Raw genomic sequence first — 20000 nt, forward strand, 5'->3', positions numbered from 1 at the left:
TTCAGCTTCAGCTCACGAACGGATGCCCTGACATTCTCCTATAGAACTTGCTGGTACAATCCAGAATTCATGGTTCCGTCAATGATGGCAAGCCGTCTGGGTCCTGAGGTAGCAAAGCAGCCCCAAACCATGATACTCTCACCACCATGCTTAACGGTTGGGATGAGGTTCTGATGTTGGATTGCAGTGTTTGGTTTTTGCCAAACATAACGTTTCTCATTTAAACCAAAAAGTTCCACTTTCGACTCGTCTGTCCACAGAACATTCTTGCAATAACCTTCTCGAACATCCAGGTGGTCTTTGGAAAACTTGAGACCAGCAGCAATGTTCTTCTTGGAAAGCAGTGGTTTCCTCCTTGCTGTCCTCTCATACACACCATTGTTGTTCAGTGTTTTCCTGATGGTGGACTCATGAACACCGACATTAGCCAATGTAAGAGAGGCCTGCAGATCCTCAAACATTTCTCACCATTGTAATTATCTACCATCAGTGAGCAAGATTATCAGGAACAAAACCACCCACATATCCACATTCCATTACACTACAGATCAACACTTTGCACGATGTTAGTAGCGGGTTACATCCAAAGGACATGTTCGCCCTGTACAGACACAGTCTACCCATTTGAGAGGCCAGCAGTGAAATATGATTGGCCCAAGATAGACGATGGAAGAGCGTAAGGTCAAGGAGCTCCCAGGAGCTACACCTTATGATATCGAGGTCAGAGGTAGATTGAAGTATTAGCCAAGCAACCTTTGTGGAGAGATAGAACTCCAATAATAGACCTTCGAACAATGGATTGCATGTTTCAGGAAGTTGGCCAATGTCTAATCCTCTCCAGATCAGCAGCTAAAGCATGTGGAGCCTGCCTGTCATGGGAGTGAGGAACTGTCAGACAAAGCATTCAATGATCTACAAAATGGGAATTAAGGATTTTGAAAGGAGGTGGAAAAGTCATCGTTATAAAACAGAAATAGGAGATACTCCAGATCACTTTCTTGAAGTATACTGGCTTTCAAAAGAAAGGCAGGCATAACAATTTCACCCAAGGCATCATGCTGGTTACAGGAAATCTATTATCCAGTTAAGGAGAATACTCAATGCCATTGGTGGACACCTTCGCAGACGAGGTGTGAAGGAGGAGAGGAACTTCGATATTTTAAAGTGAAAACTCACTTGTTCTAAGAAGTCGGCTGTAGATGGAAGAGGGGGGGGGGGTGGAGAATATGGTGGATAGAGAAAGGAAAGGGTTGAGAACTCAATTCATAAACTACCAGCCATGATCCCCAAACTCCACTGCGGTTCCGATGACACCCCACCTTTTGCAAGACATACACAGAATAGACTTTGACCCTACTCGTTTACTACAAGTCACACAGGGCATTTCCCACTCTCCTTCTTCGCCAGTAATAATCTGTTTCATCTTCTCGAGATTCACGCTCAATCCCTAACACTACATTGCTTCTTTCGAAAATATACTTCTAATTCTGTTTTGCTGTAAAGACCATGTCATCTGCGTATAATAGTTACCATGGGAATCCTACTCCCACCTCTTTCCTGAGTTCTAGAACCAATACAAAAAACAAGGGGATCAACATTGATCCCTGATGTAAACTACTTCAACCATGATCCTACTTTCACTTCAAATTACTCCTGTACATCCTCGACTAGTTTTTACTGATGTTCTTGTCCGATTATACATTGACGTCACGACTCTCAACAAATCCTCTGTTACTCCCCATCTCCGAAATTCCCATTGCACAACTACCCTAGATACTCCATTATGTGCCTTCTCAAGATCTACAAAGACATGTTATAACTTCTTCTTTGCGAAGCACTTCTCTTGAATCTGCTTCACTATGAAGATTGCATCTGTCGTCGACCGACTCGTAAAGCCAAATTGGTTCTCATCCGAGAACATCCTTTCTATCCTTCATCATCCGTCGATCTATCCGGAATGTCTTGTTTTCCCCCCCCAAAGGTAATTGTAGTGGTAACTTTGGAGTTATAATTATTTCTGAAAAACTGTTTTTGCAGCACAGTCCTATCTTAGGAAGAGTGGAGATATAAATGAGGCATTTTCGGCACAGATTAACTCATCATAGAGGTCAAAGATAAGCCAAAAGTAAACTTTTGTGAATTTCTGTTTTATCTGTACTAAATAGAAATGAATTAGACTCAGAATTCCCTTCGTGTGCTGCCTTTTTGGCTGCTGGTTGCATCATTGGTTAGGGGTTCGGTTATGCTGCTGATGCAGTGCCCCTATTACCAGTACACTGGTGCTCATTTCGCCAACCTCAGAAGGATGACGGGCTGAGTCAACCCCCTGGTGTTAATTCAGCGGCACACAAGGCTCAAACTCAGGATCCTAGGATCCCAAGCCACCACCATAACCACGAAGCGAACGCCAGGCTGACTCTCAGAACGATAAGTAAATATGCAGATTAAACCAAAGGAAACTGTGTGCTTTTTAGAAGTGCAATCAAAAATGTTGTTTTGAACTTCGGAATGAAGATACTTGTTGAACTATTATTATTCCTCAAAAGATGGTGAAACAACAGAATATGACAGGTCAACAAACTGACAGAGGGCAGAGGAGAAGAGATCGAGAAAACTCGGTGGCTTCATGGGTAGAGCGTCTGCTCTGAGTCTGGGAGGTCAGCGGTTGAACCCTGGCTGAGTCATACCAAAGACTTCAACTAGAAACTAGAATTCAATGTAAATACGTCAATGAATATGCCTCCACATGTTCGATTTCAACCCAGTTACGTTTGATCTTAATTCAAGGTCATGAGAGAGACAGAGGGAGAGAGAGAGGGGAGAGAGAGAAGAGAGAAGAGAGAAGAGAGGAGAGAGGAGAGAGGAGAGAGGAGAGAGGAGAGAGGAGAGAGGAGAGAGGAGAGAGGAGAGAGGAGAGAGGAGAGAGGAGAGAGGAGAGAGGAGAGAGAGGGAGAGAGAGACAGAGACAGAGACAGAGACAGAGACAGAGAGAGAAAGACAGACATCAGATGCTTCTAACTGGAGTTATGGTCAGCAAATGATTGTCAAGATGCACATGACCTTTCACTTATGAAACCAAAAATATCATCGCTTGTTCATCATAGTTCATATTTGTGCCAAGTTGATGGATGAAATCCCTTCAGTGGTCACAAGTTGTGGTTAAAAAACAAAAAGAATAAGACAAGTCTGAAGACTGCGATGGTTCACGAGGGGACGCCACGGGCGAACTGGTGGGAATCGGGAAAAACGTAAATGATGAAAGTTGTAGTACTTGAAGAGCACTAATTGCATACCAACTTTCATTCGAAACAGTTGAAAACCCTAGGAGCTCGATGCCCAATTTATTGATTTTTTTGACATTTTCTAAGTTCGTGACCTTGTGACCTTGACCTTGGGACGAAAAAAAAAAAATCGAGCTCCGTGGGGCTATGCAGGTGCCAATGGGCTAACCAAATACCGAAACCTCTGCCAGATTCGACAAACCCTCTCGGAGAAGATGTAACTTGAAACCAGCTACCCCCTAAAAACACATTTTTTGGGCGTGGCTCTGCCCATAATGGGAAACACAACTAGATCATGATATAAACCTTGCAACCTAATTTTATCAAGATCGGATCAAAACCCATGGAGCTATGCTTGGAACAGACACACACACACACACACACACACACACACACACACACACACACACACACACACACACACACACACACACACACACACACACACACACACACACACACACACACACACACACACACACACACACACACATCCAAAACGAATATAGTGGTCACTTGCTCGTGAACCAATTATTACATTACGTGCCCTTTAACCTTTGATCTTCTGAACTCAAAATGATAACAGTTCATCTTTGTATTAAGGTAGATACTTGTATTCATATCACGTGTGGTAAAAATAAATCCAGTCATCTATATTATATATCGAATACATATAAAACTCTTTCTAACGACTGACTGACTCACTGACTGATATTAAAGATTGGTACCTTCTGGGTGATGGAGAAAGCTGAAGTTTTGCGTGCCGATGGACATCAAAGCCGGTACATGGGAAAAAAAAATCACAGAAATGTTGGACAACATCCATAAATGAAAATATAAATAAACTACAACGGGCACTCGTAGAGCGCATACCTTCGCCGCAGCCACGAGTTACCTTTGTATTAAGTTGTCCACAACGCATCTCAATACAAATATGCATTTCGTGACCCCCATGACATTTGACCCACAACTGCTACCTTGGGTGACAATAGTACTATACCTTGTGTCATTTCAGAAGATGGGGAATTGAACACTGAACAATTTGGAGTTAATTTGATGTAAATCAGAAACATATTAACCGTTTTCCTCATGAAAAAACGATGTTGACCTTTTTGTGACCTTGACCTTTGATCCGATCGCTCCCAAAATCTAATGGATTTGTCCTTTCATGATGCCAAACAAAGCCAAAACAATTAAAGCCTCTCTGCATTTTGTTTTTTTTGCGTTAAGTTGTCCACAACGCTTTCCGATATAAATGTGAATTTGTGTGACCCCCTTGACCTTTGACCCCCAACTGCTGCCTTGGGTGACAAAAGTACTATACCATGTGTCATATTAGAGGATGGGGAATTTAATTTTGAACATTTTGGAGTTAATTTGCTGTAAATCAAAACAAAATTGACAATTTATTCGCGAAAAAACGATTTTGACCTTTTTGTGACCTTGACCTTAACCTTTGATCCGATCGCTCCCAAAATCTAATCGATTTGTCCTCTCGTGATGCCAAACACATCCACAAAATTTCATGACAATCTGCGAAGTGGAATATCATATGACAACAGACACAGGGAGCCAGTTTTATAAAGTTAAGATGAAGTAATGAAAGTGAGCATCAAGCACAGACTAGTGGAGGGTAACTCGGTGTAATTTTCTGGAAGATTATGTGCAAGCTGGATTTATGTAGGGGAGCTGTCGTTTGGTAAAGGGAAGAGTTGGCAGGTGGAGTTATTGGCCTGAATAGACATTAAAATAATTGCAAAGTTACCAACCTTCCTGTGGGGTGAAAGACAGGCAGTCCTTGACACTTGATCCATTGCCGAGCAAGTGAAATGCCATCAAATTGTGAATCAGAGACATCACGATTCATCAACGTAGCATTTCTTCGGAAGAAAGCATTTAATGCTCATCAAGCACTTGAAAATCGGTTCAAATGCGGTTGAGTCAATTATTCAGGATGGATATGTTGGACGCAGTACAAATTTATCAGCATCAGGTGATTCAATGACCATGTCAAAGCTTCAGGGTGTTTGATGCTATAAATACAGTGATCGTCCATGTTATGCATCAAATTTCTCAATTAATTAAGTTGACGCCTATTGAGTTGAGAACTAGATTTGCGATTGATTGTGAATGCAATTCAAAACCCAGCGAGCATGAAAAAAAACAACAAAATTCAGTGCTTGGAAGTTAACAGCCCAGGCTGATCATTTTTTGAAAGAAATCACTGAAGCAACATAAAAGATCATGTCCGAAGACATATTACACAAATGTCTAAGCATTTGTACGCCCTCTTTTGATAATTTCTGAGCATGTCTCAAGATGCTGGAAAACAAGTTGTAAGCTCCGGATTCTGTGTATACTATGCTTTGTCATTGTCTATCAATCTTATTCTTTCCATACACATCTCCGAAATGATTCCCTTCCTTCTTTGTTCTTTGCATTCCCTGGTAGTCATTATTTATTAAAATTAAAATACAATTTGAGTGTTTTTTTTTCATAAATAAATAGTTCCTCCCGCACGTTAGATTGAATGAGCTTGCGCCGCAAGCAGTGCACATGGCTAAATCCACTTCAAGCTGCCAAGGGTAATTCAATCGGAGTGTCACCCGTCTTGTACTGGAGCGGTTTATCGGAATCACCCTGGACGAGCAGAACCAGAGCATTCACTACCACTATAAACTCACATGTCATGTAATGCAGTGGTTTCCCTGAATCACCCTCACTACAATGTAAACCACAACATTCACGACCTCCTTGTGTTTTCTGCTCATTTTTTTTACTTGGTGAATCCTGGACTCGTTAACACCATAATGTCTGCCCAAAATACTTCACCTGGCACCCTCTGTTGTGCACTCATGGCCATTTTTTATTGTATTATATTTCCTATTTTAAGTGGGTTTTCGTTATATCGGGAAAAAAAGTGTACTTTTTTATTTATTTCTCGCCCGTCTATCTCTTGTCCTGGAATTCTCCATTTTTGTTGTCCTGTGCCTTCTTACAACAAACTTTTATTCTGAAAGAATATATTTGGTGCGTTGACCGACTATTTCAGACTTAGCATGAGAAGCCATTGTGGTGTGGCTTTAATGGCAAATAAACAGGGAAGGTTAAAATTGACAATGTTCTCTAAAAAGGGAGAAACGGAATTAACAATTCTTGGTCGTGATGCGTTTGCATTGCACCCCATATGGACGAAATTGGTTAAGAAATTAATCGGCATTATCTGAATAGCACCTCAATTACCTACAATCACATGATTTTCTGCCAACAAAAATACGGAAACCTCCATACATTTCATTACAAAAATACAGATTTCCGTACACACATGGAGTTTCACCCATGGGTTCACTCTGTCTGTCTGTCAGTCTATCAGTTGATGATGGAGAAACTACTTAATTTCAGTTGAATGATATATTTTAAATACTGTTGAACACGAATCAGAATGTGAATCAGAATAACCATACTTTGCCTTTGAATTTGGCAAATTGTACAGAGTCTCAGCTTGAATGCACATTCACACATGCGGTCGAGCAATTGCTTCAGTCTTTCTGTCTGTCTGTCAAATAAAATTTAAAAATCATTCCAAACTGGAAACTTACTGTTTTAGGGAGCTCATAACTTGGATACAAACATCAGGCATGAATAACTACTTTAGTGTGTTAAATAACATGATGTAAAAGAGGGTGCATCAACTGTGATAAACTTCTGATTAAATGGTTTTTGTTGTCGTTTTCTACAGCCTTTAAAACTTTTATTTCATTTCAATTGAACTATATATTTGAACACTGTGGAACACAAATCACCTTGTTTGCACTTCCAAAATCCTTCAGTTCAGCAGTACTTGAGCAAAATTTTATGCTACCTTGACAATTCAAATTTGCCACATGCCATAAGGGCAGAGTAACAGCGAGATTCAGAGGAAAATGGTGGTGTGTAGCCCTGCAACCACAGAGCTAACGGTGTCCAAATTATGTTTGTTTAGTGCATATTTTTCTCAAGGATCATTCCAAAATCATGAGTTTCTCCGACAAGCATTGATCAAAGGGTTCAGCTCTGGATTGTTCCGTTTTACCCATCGGCCTTGTATGGTTGCCATCACTCTTGTTAATCAAAGTTCCAGAACAAAGGTAATATACTCTACCGGTCTAAAGTTTTAGAACACCCCCATTTTTCCAGTTGTTACTGAAATTTAAGCAGTTCAAGTCCAGTGAATAACCTGAAATGGTACAAAGCTAAGCGGTAAACTGCCGGAGGTTAAAAAAAACAAACAGTTTAGGTTACCAAAAAGCTGAAAAATAATGTAAATTTCAGAGTTGTTAAAAAAGGCCCTTTTCAGGGAACAAGTAATGGGTTAGCAACTGCAGCTGTTCTGCAGCAATGGAGGTAAATTAAGCCTTGAAAGTTGATGCAAACAATTCCTACAGGTGTCCCAACTTTTGTTGCTCAGTTACAAACCCTCTGTCTGGATAAAAGCAGTGTTAGAACAGACTGTGTTGCTTCACCCCCTGAAGCATTATTTGGACAAAATTGCACTGCAGGAAGTAGTATATTGCTATCATAATGGCGAGAAAAAGACAATTAACAAAGGAAGACAGACAGACCATTATAACCCTTAAAAGTGGAGGTCTCTCCTTTAGAGAAATTGAAAAGTAAGCCAAGGTGTCAGTGAGTGCAGTTTCCTACACCATCAAAAGGCACGTGGAAACTGGAGGAAACTCTGACAAGAAGAGGTCTGGCAGAACCAAAGCCACAACACAATCAGAAGACAAGTTTCTGAGAGTCAACAGCTTGTGTGATCGGCAGCTCACAGGACAGCAGCTTCAAGCACAGCTTTACACTGGTCGAAGTAAGGAAGTCTCAGCTTCAACTGTGAAGAGAAGACTTCGAGCTGCAGGTTTGACAGGTCGAGTGGCAGTAAGAAAGCCATTGCTAAGATGGCAAAATAAGAAAAAGAGGCTTGCCTGGGCCGGGAAGCACCACCAGTGGACTACTGAAAACTGGAAGAAGGTCTTATGGACCGATGAATCAAAATTTGAAATCTTCGGTTCATCACGCAGGGTTTTTGTACGTCGTCGAGTAGGCGAAAGGATGGTTCCTCAGTGTGTGACACCAACTGTCAAACATAGAGGAGGAAGCGTTATGATCGGGGGATCTTTTGCTGGATCCAGAGTTGGCGACTTGCACAGAGTGACTGGCACCCTGAACCAAAAGGGCGACCACAGCATTTTGTAGTGCCATGCAATAACCTCTGGTCTCTGCCTTGTTGGTCAGGGGTTCAACCTACAGTAAGATAATGACCCAAAACATACCTCTAGGCTATGTCAGAACTAGCTGAGAAGAAAAGAACAAGACGGTAGTCTTCAAATCATGGAATGGCCACACAGTCTCCAGACTTAGACCCCATCGAGCTGGACAGAATGGTGAAAGCAAAGCAACCAACAAGTGCAACACATTTGTGGGAACTTCTGCAACAGTGTTGGGAAGAACTTTCCGAACAATATTTGATTTCCATTGTAGAAAGAATGCCACGAGTATGTTCGGCTGTTATATCTGCAAAAGGTGGCTACTTTGATGAGTCAAAAATTTAGATTAAATATTATTCAACAAAACGATTCCATGATTTCTTTTTTTTATCTGCAATTATTTATTTTATTTATTCTATGCTTTAATTCCAGAGTACATTGAAACATTAAACTGTTTAAATTTCAGTAAAAACTGGAAAAATTGGGGTGTTCTAAAACTTTTGATCAGTGGAGTAGATTGTGTTTGGAAATGCAAAGGGAGAAGTGAAAAGACTCTTCCCATGTCCATTTTCTTTAGACCGTGCAGTGGAAGGAGTTTCATGAACTCTCCAGTTATCATTGTATTCGTTTCAGTTCCTCTTGATTCATCTCCCATTTGGGGTTCTCCGGCACTGGTCTGGCCTGCATACATCTATCTATCTATCATAATACATGTTGTCTGTTGTCCCCAATTTCGTTCATTCTAAATTGACTGCTTGATCAAAAATTTCACTTGGATATATGAGAACGTGACGGATAGATGGTTTCCTGGCATGCAAGTGGGTGCAGGTGCTAAAAGTTTCGTGTCATCTTTAAATCAAATGCTATCGCAGCACTTTTTAATTTTTTTCTCATGACATGGACTGCACGCCATGCCAACACGATTTTAAGCGTCGTTCGCCCCATCGTTGGCAACTGTAACATACAATCCCAATTGAAAACACATTTTATCGTCGATTCACTCACTAATAAACATAATTTCTTTTTTTAAAAGTCTTTTTCAGATAAAAAAAAATCTATTTTTTTTTCTTCAGGCCATTTATCCATGGAAAAGACCAAATTAATCAGAAGCTGCATTTCGAATGAGAAAAGGACTTTAAAAAAAAAGTTTTTGCTCCTGCTTCAACTTGTTGAGACAGAGGAGCAAAAAGAAGCAGGATTAAGAAGAAACCGAGACAATAAGGCAAGAAGAGCAAGTTTGTCTGTGACTGATTCAAATGCATTGAGAGCACAAAACAGAGAAGCTCAGCAGAGATTGGTGAGTCAAAAAGGGGATGATGAGAGGACATCAAGGCAGACACAAAATTGTCTTCAGCATAACATAAGGTGGCATTCAGCTCTGCACAGACAGGTGTACTGCTTGTATTTTAGATGTGTCATCTCAAAACGAATGTCTGGCACAATCAGGACATATCAACCCAGTTGTGGTGTAATATGTTCACAAATCGTTGTGCAGTCACATTTTTATTGACACAAACAACTCGTAACATTAGCCATGAATGTATGCAACAACACGACGGAAGACAACTCAAAGCAACTTGCGGAGTCAATTTCATGTTACGACGAGGCTACGATCGAGGTAAATGGTGATCCAACCAGAATTTGGGTTCAATTCCTAATAATGCATCTAATCGATATTCGAAAATCTATTATGTATGTCGTATGGTGTATCTGTAGCACCACAAAATTTGCTGAAGATGAAGATGTATCTAATATTCCATAGTCTGATGGTGCAGAGGTAGCACACTTGCCTTTGAGTTGTCTGGTCTGGATTGATTCTTGACCAGAAGACAAACTCAGATGAGTAGTTCTCAGACAGGGCGTGTGCAGTCTCTCAAATACAGGGCATCACAAAGTGTGTCGTCCCTCGAATAATCGGTAAGTTTGGCGTCCCTTCCGCTTGTATTAAAGTTCACACAATGTCTTTGTGAAGAATAGAGGAGTTCTTGCTGGTTCTGAACCAATTACAAATTCCACCAAAAATAAACTCAAGTCGACCATCAAATCAAGCCTGTCGAGCCAGTTTGTGAAAGACTTGGACCAAAAATAATTCTCATCCATGGACTCCACTGGAGGTTGGGATTAATTGGGGCAATTGAGATAGTAGGACAGAATATCCCCTTTGGTGTCCTGCAAGGACTTATCTTCAACCCCTCCCTCTGCAACGTGTCTCCTTTCTCAAGGCAGTATGTTAAATAAATATAGCATAAACCTTATTTTGAGTGCATGACGCACTACTTGAGATGGATGAGCCACGAAACGGAATAACAAACATTCAACAGTACACCTTGGAGCCACGTGATCATAATACAAGCTGATATTGTAAACCCTAATGAGAAATAACATCATGGGACGTGGGGAGATTCCATACGCAGGTTTCAGGAATGATAAAATAATTTGACTTGACGAGGACCTTAATTAAGTAGTTACTGTGTGCAGCCTATGGCTGCTGGCTGCATCATTTTCCGCTGATGCAGAGTCCTCAATTACCATTAAACTGTTACTCATTTTGCCGACCTCAGAAGGATGACAGGACAAGTTGACCCCACCTGGTGATAATTCAATGATGGCTCAAACTCAAGATCCTAAGATCTTAAGCCAGCCATCCTAACTGTTAAGCAAACACCTCACTGAGGACCTTTATTCAAATGTTGAGTCACAAGGTTCTGAGTGTGAGTTTCAGGAAAAAGTCTGATTTGAGTCTGTGTCTTGAACTCAAGATCCATGTCACTGTACAGCACAGCACCCAGAAGCACTGATCCAACCATAAGACAACATTAGGTCTTCAGTAATAAGCACTGTGGAAAAGGTCGAGCACATGAAATCGCTGAAAAGCTGGAAAGATTGTCGATGCAAAATCTTACACATTCGGGTTTAAGGTCACATATTCATCAAGTTGATAAAGTTATCAACTCATTCTACTGTTGCTGCAATAAACATTACTGAGCTGGATCAAAAGTCACAAAAAAGACTGGTTGCCTTTTTATTTGTTGATCTTCAACTTGCATTGTAGTTATGTTTATAAGACACAAAATGACAAGTTTATTCGACTCGTGCTTGTTTCAGCATTGAGCTCACACCGAGCACCCAACTCACTCGCACTGAGCACCCAACTCACTCGCACCGAGCACCCAACTCACTCGCACCGAGCACCCAACTCACTCGCACCGAGCACCCAACTCACTCGCACCGAGCACCCAACTCACTCGCACCGAGCACCCAACTCACTCGCACCGAGCACCCAACTCACTCGCACCGAGCACCCAACTCACTCGCACCGAGCACCCAACTCACTCGCACCGAGCACCCAACTCACTCGCACCGAGCACCCAACTCACTCGCACCGAGCACTCAACTCACTCGCACCGAGCACTCAACTCACTCACACCGAGCACCCAACTCACTCGCACCGAGCACCCAACTCACTCGCACCGAGCACCCAACTCACTCGCACCGAGCACCCAACTCACTCGCACCGAGCACCCAACTCACTCGCACCGAGCACCCAACTCACAATAAATTCCCAGCTAACGCAGAGAAGCCAGCTAACACAGGTAACCCAAATAACACTGAGGACCCAGCTAACACAGGTAACCAAGCTAACACCAAGCCCCCCCAAAAACACTGATAACCAAGCTACCATCGAGGACCCAGCTTACACTGATAACCTAGCTACCATCGAGCACCCAACTACCATCAAGGACCCAGCTAACACTGATAACCTAGCTACCATCCAGCACCCAACTAACACTGATAACCTAGCTACCATCAAGGACCCAGCTAACATGGGTAACCCAGCTAACACCAAGCCCCAAACACTGATAACCAAGCTACCATTGAGGACCCAGCTTACACTGATAATCTAGCTACCATTGAGGACCCAGCTTACGCTGATAATCTAGCTACCATCAAGGACCCAGCTTACACTGATAACCAAGCTACCATTGAGGACCCAGCTTACGCTGATAACCTAGCTACCATCAAGGACCCAGCTTACACTGATAACCAAGCTACCATTGAGGACCCAGCTTACGCTGATAACCGAGCTACCATCAAGGACCCAGCTTACACTGATAACCGAGCTGCCATCGAGGACCCAGCTTACACTGACAACCTAGCTACCATCGAGCACCCAACTGCCATCAAGGACCCAGCTAATACTGATAACCTAGCTACCATCGAGCACCCAACTAACACAGATAACCGAGCTACCATCAAGGACCCAGCAAACACTGGTAACCAAGCTAACACTGGTAACCAAGCTAACACCGAGGACCCAGCTAACACTGGTAACCTAGCCAACACTGAGGACCCAGCTAACATTGAGTACCCATCCAACACTGAAAACCTATGTAACATCGAGCACTCAACACTACTACATCCCGTCCAAGATGACTCGATTATAAGAGCTTGTGTCATCATTCTTGATTGTCCAAATTGCATCTTGGATGGAGGTCCTCTTGGATTTTGCTCGGCTGTTGGTGCCACAATCTTCCTTCCGCTCTCGTGTACTTCAAGGGAGAGGTTGTGGGAGAGGATGTGGGGAGATACTTCGGAGAATGTGTTGGAGACAAGGATATGGGGAGTAAAGTCGTGCAGAGGGAGGGTGAATGAGGTGAAAGGGGGGATATTGAGACACAGAGGCGCCGACTGATCGCCATAGAAACACAGGGACTAGATGTTAGGGTATTAAACCCACAGATAGATCAAAGGGTTGGAATGACTCCAAGATGTAGCATTTGTTTGGATGTATAATGTAATCATTAATAACATTATATTTACGCAATGCAAAGCCGGCTGGCATGCTGACAGCGTGCAGACGAGTCCTGCACACACAAAAGGAATTGCTTTTCCACAACCAAGTTGATTATTTATCCAAGTAAGTGTCCAGATTTCAAATCTTGGAAACTCATCAAGGAGATGACAAAGAAACTTTATTACACATTAACTTTTGTCTCCTATGATTCAGTGAGGGCCATCAGAGAATCACTTGGATCCAAGCATGTCAGCAAAATGAAATGTCCTCCTGTCATGGAATTTGAAACATGAAGCACCCAGCTCATGCCAGCAGTACCACCAACCCAAGGAATCTAACACTTAACACCAGCTATGCAACTACTATAATATCTGTGCTTAGCTCATGATGAGATCATTGTTATGTTCAATGTGACCCTGATCAAATATTTCACTGCGGCATCGACTGATGACCCATCCGCATTGATGGAGCGAGGACCTTGGTGACCAAGTGCATACATCTCTCGAAGATCCCAAAGGATGGAACAAATGGAATGTCGAAGATCGTGGAATTGAGAACTACGGAACATCTATCTCGACCTCGATCGTAAGGGGGGTTTCGAGCGGGTCTTGGTGCATCCTTAATATGCCGGACACCACAAATCTCTCGACTGGAAGGAATTATACACCGCAGACCATTTCTAGATCGACAGTCACTGCACCTGGCACAATGTCTAGTCCAGACCAGGTAACCACCCTCGAATGGCGAATCCTTTGAGACCAAACACATGGATCTCCAAAAGGAGAGCTCAGATGGTTATCAAAAATAATTGGCTAAAATAAATAAATAAACAAATAAATAAATAAATAAATAAATAAATAAATAAAATTACTTCGTTTCATTAAGTTCTTATTAAATCCATTCCTTACAGTCATGTGGTCACCAATAATGCGTCAGCACGTAGATTTGAAAAAGTACTCCACATCATACTTGGAGCGATACATGTACATTAGGATCACGTAGCACGCGGATCATTCTAGGTAGATATTACCTGTACTCGCGTGTTCATCGCCAACGTGTCATCCATTGCAACAACACAATATCGTAAAGCACAACTTGAGCCACAAGTATCGTCGCTTCCATTCGCTCACCTTTGTAAACCTGTCTGTCCAACTGCAGAGGAAGAATGGATGGGTGGGCTAGGGGCGTGGAGGAAAGGGGCCTGTCAGGGGCGTGGTCGAAATAGGGGGCGTGGTCTAAATATGGGGCGTGGTCTAAATATGGGGCATGGAGGAAAGCGGAAAGCGGCCCGCCAGGGGCGTGGTCGAAATAGGGGCGTGGTCGAAATAGGGGGCGTGGTCTAAATATGGGGCATGGAGGAAAGCGGAAAGCGGCCCGCCAGGGGCGTGGTCGAAATAGGGGCGTGGTCGAAATAGGGGGCGTGGTCTAAATATGGGGCATGGAGGAAAGCGGAAAGCGGCCCGCCAGGGGCGTGGTCGAAATAGGGGGCGGGCTGAATGAAGGGCTGATAGAATGTGTGGTGAGGGTGATAGGAGGGAAAGCGGAGGCATGAGCAAGGCAAGGTCAGAGAGAGGAAAATGTCCTCTCAGATCATGCAGGGCCTCTTGTGGCGCTGCACCAGGACGGCATCAAATCTTAACCTACAACACCTTCCATGGACCAAGCAAGGCTCGACAACCACCAAAAAAAAGAAGCTCAAATCAACAACCGGTCTTGGAAAACAGCATCTATTTTTTACGTATGCAAATTTGGGTCGAATTTTGAGCCCTCCCCCTTTTTACTCCGATGTCATCTCAACCCCACCCCTCCTATTCTCATTCCTGCCACCCCCACACTCTCCCTTTCTCGAGTGGTTTGCGAGCTGCTATCTTTCCCCAATTATATTTTAGACCCTTCGTGTCTTGGGTTCAAATGGGAATGTCTTGGTGATCGTTTCACTGTCGTAGTTTGGTTGTTTTGCGTGCTGGTTACATCAAGGTGGAAAATCAAGGTGATAATGACATTTCGGGGTGTGTGTGTGTGTGTGGGGGGGGGGGCTGTCTGACTTGCATCATGACTTGGCCCAGGGTATGCAATACCCAGCAGTATTGTTACAAACTACACGATTAACAGTTTAAGGCACTCGTTGAAAGGGTAGATTTAGGAAAAGATCATGGCATGGAAATAGTGAACTTGGTGAAACAATCTTGTGGTCTGGGGTGTTGTCGTGTGGGGAGTGGAGGAGGGGGGGGTAGTAGTGGGTGGTTTTGTAAGTACAATGAGTAGATGTACGAAATTACAGACTTAGGTACAAGACTGATTTCTAAATGGAACTTCGACAGAAAGTTTGAAAAGTAGTAACTTTTTATTCAAGACTCCAAGCTCAGAGGAGTTTATACGACGGAGGCTTATAGACTGAGACCGAGTAAAAGGAGAATAAATCGACAAAAAAAGTAAAGGACACATTGAAGGAATTGAAGTGGAGAAGAAGAAAGAAGAAACATTTACTTGTCTCTGATCATGACTTTCTGAACCAGGTTCACATTCCTTATAAATTGGTGAACAGATCGAATATTTTGCGATTTCCACGCAATAGTAAGAAGAGCCATTAACAGGAGAGAAATAGAAAGTGGGGATGGGGGTCAGCAAGGGTAGAAGACATTGGGGGTGAATATAGGAGAAAGCACGAGGTAATGATGCACATGGACGACAGTCTTAAAGACTGGAGAGAAGGGCGTGAAACAACAGACTTGGTGGGTCAGGTCCACAGATGAGAGAACTGAGGAATGATGAAGGGATGGAGGTAAACGTTCAGTTCAGGTTAATGGTGGAGGTAATTAGGTGTGGGATACAGGAAGAACACGAATGGCCCCACGAGAGGGATGGTAGGTAGAGCAAGGCCTCAAGTGAGCCGACAGAACAGTCTATCTACCTGCCTGCAGTGGGTTATAAGCAGATACAGGGACTTGGTAAGCAGCTGCCATTAATAGTGTTACTGTTTTGGATTCTCGGGGGTAAGAGAGCCACTCCACTCTCAGTACAACTAGTTATTTCGTTCAGTGATAACCTCTTCATGATCGAGTGTTGGCAACTAAACCATCTCCCCACTAGGTCCTCCTGGTGAGGAGGGTGTATGGATATGGACACCCATCAGGACTAAAAAACAAACAAACAAAAAAACTGTTAAAGGGTGGAGGAGATATTTGTGAGCCAATGGCCATCTAGATCTGGTGCTCAACTGTGTCTGCGGACATCCTCCTGCAGTGGGTTACCTTTCCGAGGAGGTCGGTAGCAGGATTTGCACTCCGGCCACCACAAAACACCACTTTTTAGTGTGTGGTGGAATGGTGCCGAGGTGTTGTCCACCAGATGGTAGTCTCCTCAGGTTAACCTGAGGCAGTCCCTTCATATGGGTGCCTGGAATGCCCTATGCCAAAGAGATTCGGATGGGCCAGGCATCTGCCTGGGGGATGGCCAGACGGAGGCCCCTGGAGTACCGGTGGAAAGTGGACACAGTGATGCGCTGTGGCGCATGCTCCCTATGTATGCATGTATGTAAGTGACTGTGCTCATGTAAGCAGATGTGTGTTGCGAGTGTGTACATTGGTGTCCAATAAATGCTCTTTTCCGCTTCTATATTCTTAACTGCAGTATAGCCATTTCCCGCATCTCACAGCGCAAAACACACTCCCACCCTTTTCTCTGCTACATCTCAGCGCAGGAATAATGCCTTGACCTCTCTCTCCAGCACTTCTACGAAATCTACTCGAACAGGCTTCAGCTCATCCTGTCGATATGTCCACCCCATATGATCCATCAATCATCATTAAAGGTGACGGCATCCCAAAACATTTCCTGACAGTGCCCCACGTCCCAATCCCAAAATTTCAACAGGCAGTGGGGTAACGAATAAGTCAATCATGGGTGGGGAAGAGGGTCCTCCCTGGGCTGGAATTCCTCCAATGACAGTGGTGGGGGGGGGGTGCACAGCAGGGAGAGGAGCACAAAATAAAGAGGGGAGCGCACAGCAGCGGTGGGCTGTCTTTTCGGGCTTTGTCTGCTGCTTCGTCTCGAGGTGGGTCAGGCTGTTTGGCAGGCTTCTTCTTCTGGTGGTCTGTCTATTGTCTTCTTTTAATCCGAGTGAAATTCAGGGCCTTTCTTATTGAACACCTGAGCTCCTGACCACATACAAAGCTTTCGGATCTCCTGACCATATTTCGGAGCATTCGGGAGATACCAATGATCATAAATGCCTTGGTACATCTGAGCTCCTGACCACTTACAAAGCTTTTGTCTGCAGCCTGATGGAATACTGCTCTTCGCTCTGGGCTGCTGCACCCACCTCTCACTTTTCTCGGCTCCACACTGTGGAAACCAAGAGATTTCGGATCATTGGTATCTCTCGCGAAGTGGCTGAGTCTTTGGGTCTCTCACTCTCTTACCGCAGGCAGGTCGGTGGTCTATCTGTCTTCTACAGTCTCCTCTCTGGCCTCACCATGCCCCCCTGCTCTGTCTGAGGTATGTCCCCCCCCATATTTCCGCAGGGTGCTCGAGGTCCGCCAGCAACCCCCTTCTGGTAAAAATACCAAAATCACAAATCACTGCTCACCTTCACTCTTTCATTCCTCTGTTTTCCTGCCTTTGGAATAAACACTCACACTCTCTTCAATCCCATTCTTCCCTCCAGGTCTTCAAAACAGCTGTTCACCACCACCTCTCATCTTCCCTCATCCAAAACCACAATCTTTTCTACCCCCATTAATCCACCTCAACCCACCTCCTTCAAATTCCCTGCTTTCGTTCCTGAAAGTTCCTGTCGTGTCCATCTTGTTTATCCCGTGTACCCCGTCCCATCCCTCTCCCCTTCCACAGATCTCCTCATGTCTGTTCCACACTGTTTTTCCTTCCCTTCTCCCCCCCCCCTTTGTCTCCTGCTCCCCTTGTATGTTCTGTATGTTATCTCTCATACGAGCCTTGACATTGTATCCAAAAAAAAATCCTTTTTGTTTTTTGCCTCCAACTCAGGTCTTCCTGGAATTTGAAGTCTTCAGTCCTTGCGCTTCCTTTGAGTTCTGCTCTCATTTCAATTCCCACTCCTCTTGCCTCCGACCTTGAGCTCTTGCACCACTTCGGAGCCTTCACCTTGCCCAAGCATTCCCACCAAAACCTGCGCTGCAAACATCACTATTCCCAGGCGCATGGAGAGACACGGTGGTTCGGCAGTACGCAGAGCGGAATCAGTGTGGAGCAAGGACTCTGACAAGGATGGACATTTGTGAAAGAGTTACCTTGGGGCACTAGCTCAATTGAGATAGCACGAGGTGTGAAGGGGCTCAGTTCATCCCAATCTTTATCTTTCGCATTTCACTGGCAATGGTAACACTGCTTTGGACCTGGGAACCAGCTCGAGGTTCATGATACAGGCCATGATTGGGGTCTCTTAAAGACTCGCCATCATGATCCAGATGCGACGACCGTCATAATATTGTTACATTTGTTGAGGGAGTTAGTTCGGAGAATGAAGTTTTAGATCCCCATTTGTGTTAATGTAGTTTTAGGACTTTTGAACCCTATATTAAGGGTGCATGGATAGAGACATGTCGTCGTGTTTGTTTGTGCACCGCTGGTGTGGTTTTTGCAAACTTTAGTATCTAGAAAGGTGAAGCTACCTTATCCCATCATTCTCCTGTGTCAAATTGGGGGTGGGGAGTCAGTGTACCACCATCCATACCCCTGCACACCTGTCCAACCTCCTCCCCTTGCACACTGGGGAGGAGGAAGAAGCTCAAGCCCTTGGAGATGGCCACCCCTGATTTGCAACAATTTTGGCGATGTTGAGTTGGACCATGTTGCTTCACCAATATGCCGATTGGTTTTGGATTGGCATGTTTGGTTAGACAATGACCATATCACTATGCTTTGGATGGCGAATGGTTGGTTGGCATCCCAAGGAATGCTGGCATGAACACCGTACATCCTGGGTGGGGGAATCGATAGAAGTGTGCTTTCAGTTCTCTGGACAGTCTTCATTAATTATGGCTGCTGAACAGGGCTGGTGGCCAGTTGCTGCTGCTACAGTCGACCTGGGACTTCACCTGCCTGCGATTCAATTCTCACCTGGTTTTGGTATGTACGATTCTTGTGTGTGGTACCCCAGGGAGAATTCGTTTAGTTTAACTGTCTTTGAAGTTATTGTACTATAATTCCTAAGTCATCGTCTTCTTGTCAGGATGTTGGATTTGTTTTCTAGTGCCCTGATTAAATTATATATTTCCACAAGTCCTGTGTGTATGTCTGCTTGTCGTCCTTCCTGTGCAAACCATTCTGGTTTTATTGAGTATCGCTGGAGGGGTAATTCATTAAAAGAGAGACATCAAGTATATTAAAACCTGCTTGTTAAATTATGAAACACCCATCACCGCTTGGAGTGTTTCGTGTCAAATTCGGCCTTAAGCCAGCCAGCCATCTTTGAGTGTGCGAGTCTTTCCCAGTGTCGCTTGCACTTTTTCGTGATATCTGTTCACCTGGCAATACTATTTGTCTTGTACTCACTTGCCCCCGAGGTAGCAGATGGAAGCAGCTGGACCAGCTCAGAAGGGGTTAACCACACTATGGTATGCTTCAGACCAAGGTCTTAAATGTATGCCATGATGACCTTGACATAGCTCAGAATGCTCTTGGCTCTGTAGAGAATACCAAGGT

At 43.9% G+C, this 20000-nt stretch overlaps 1 protein-coding gene and 1 long non-coding RNA gene across 6 annotated transcripts in view; one reads left to right on the forward strand and one right to left on the reverse strand.

Annotated features, from left to right (window-relative positions):
• LOC147025206 (paralemmin-1-like) overlaps positions 1-20000 on the reverse strand; it is an 87860-nt gene that overhangs the window by 48161 nt on the left and 19699 nt on the right. The window contains exons 1-2 of one of the 5 annotated variants that reach the window (XM_085885922.1): positions 14350-14433; positions 4010-4029 (exon numbers count right to left, since the gene is read on the reverse strand). The exons of 2 other annotated variants lie outside the window; for them this stretch is intronic. Coding sequence is in view for 1 of the 3 variants with exons in the window: in XM_085885919.1 (XP_085742045.1) it covers positions 14350-14385 (36 nt within the window). In the remaining 2 variants the exon portion in view is untranslated. Of the gene's footprint in view, positions 1-4009; positions 4030-14349; positions 14543-20000 lie in introns of those variants that run through there. 2 more of the 5 variants (XM_085885920.1, XM_085885919.1) reach the window with 2 other exon arrangements.
• Positions 14734-19577, forward strand: LOC147025207 (uncharacterized). The gene is made up of 2 exons (XR_015058856.1): positions 14734-15057; positions 18324-19577. It is a non-coding gene; the product is annotated as an uncharacterized LOC147025207 (long non-coding RNA).

The sequence above is a fragment of the Eptatretus burgeri genome, chromosome 6 (genome assembly GCF_056783735.1).
Source record: "Eptatretus burgeri isolate ZD-2024b chromosome 6, Ebu_testis_v1, whole genome shotgun sequence".
NCBI lineage: Eukaryota > Metazoa > Chordata > Myxini > Myxiniformes > Myxinidae > Eptatretus > Eptatretus burgeri.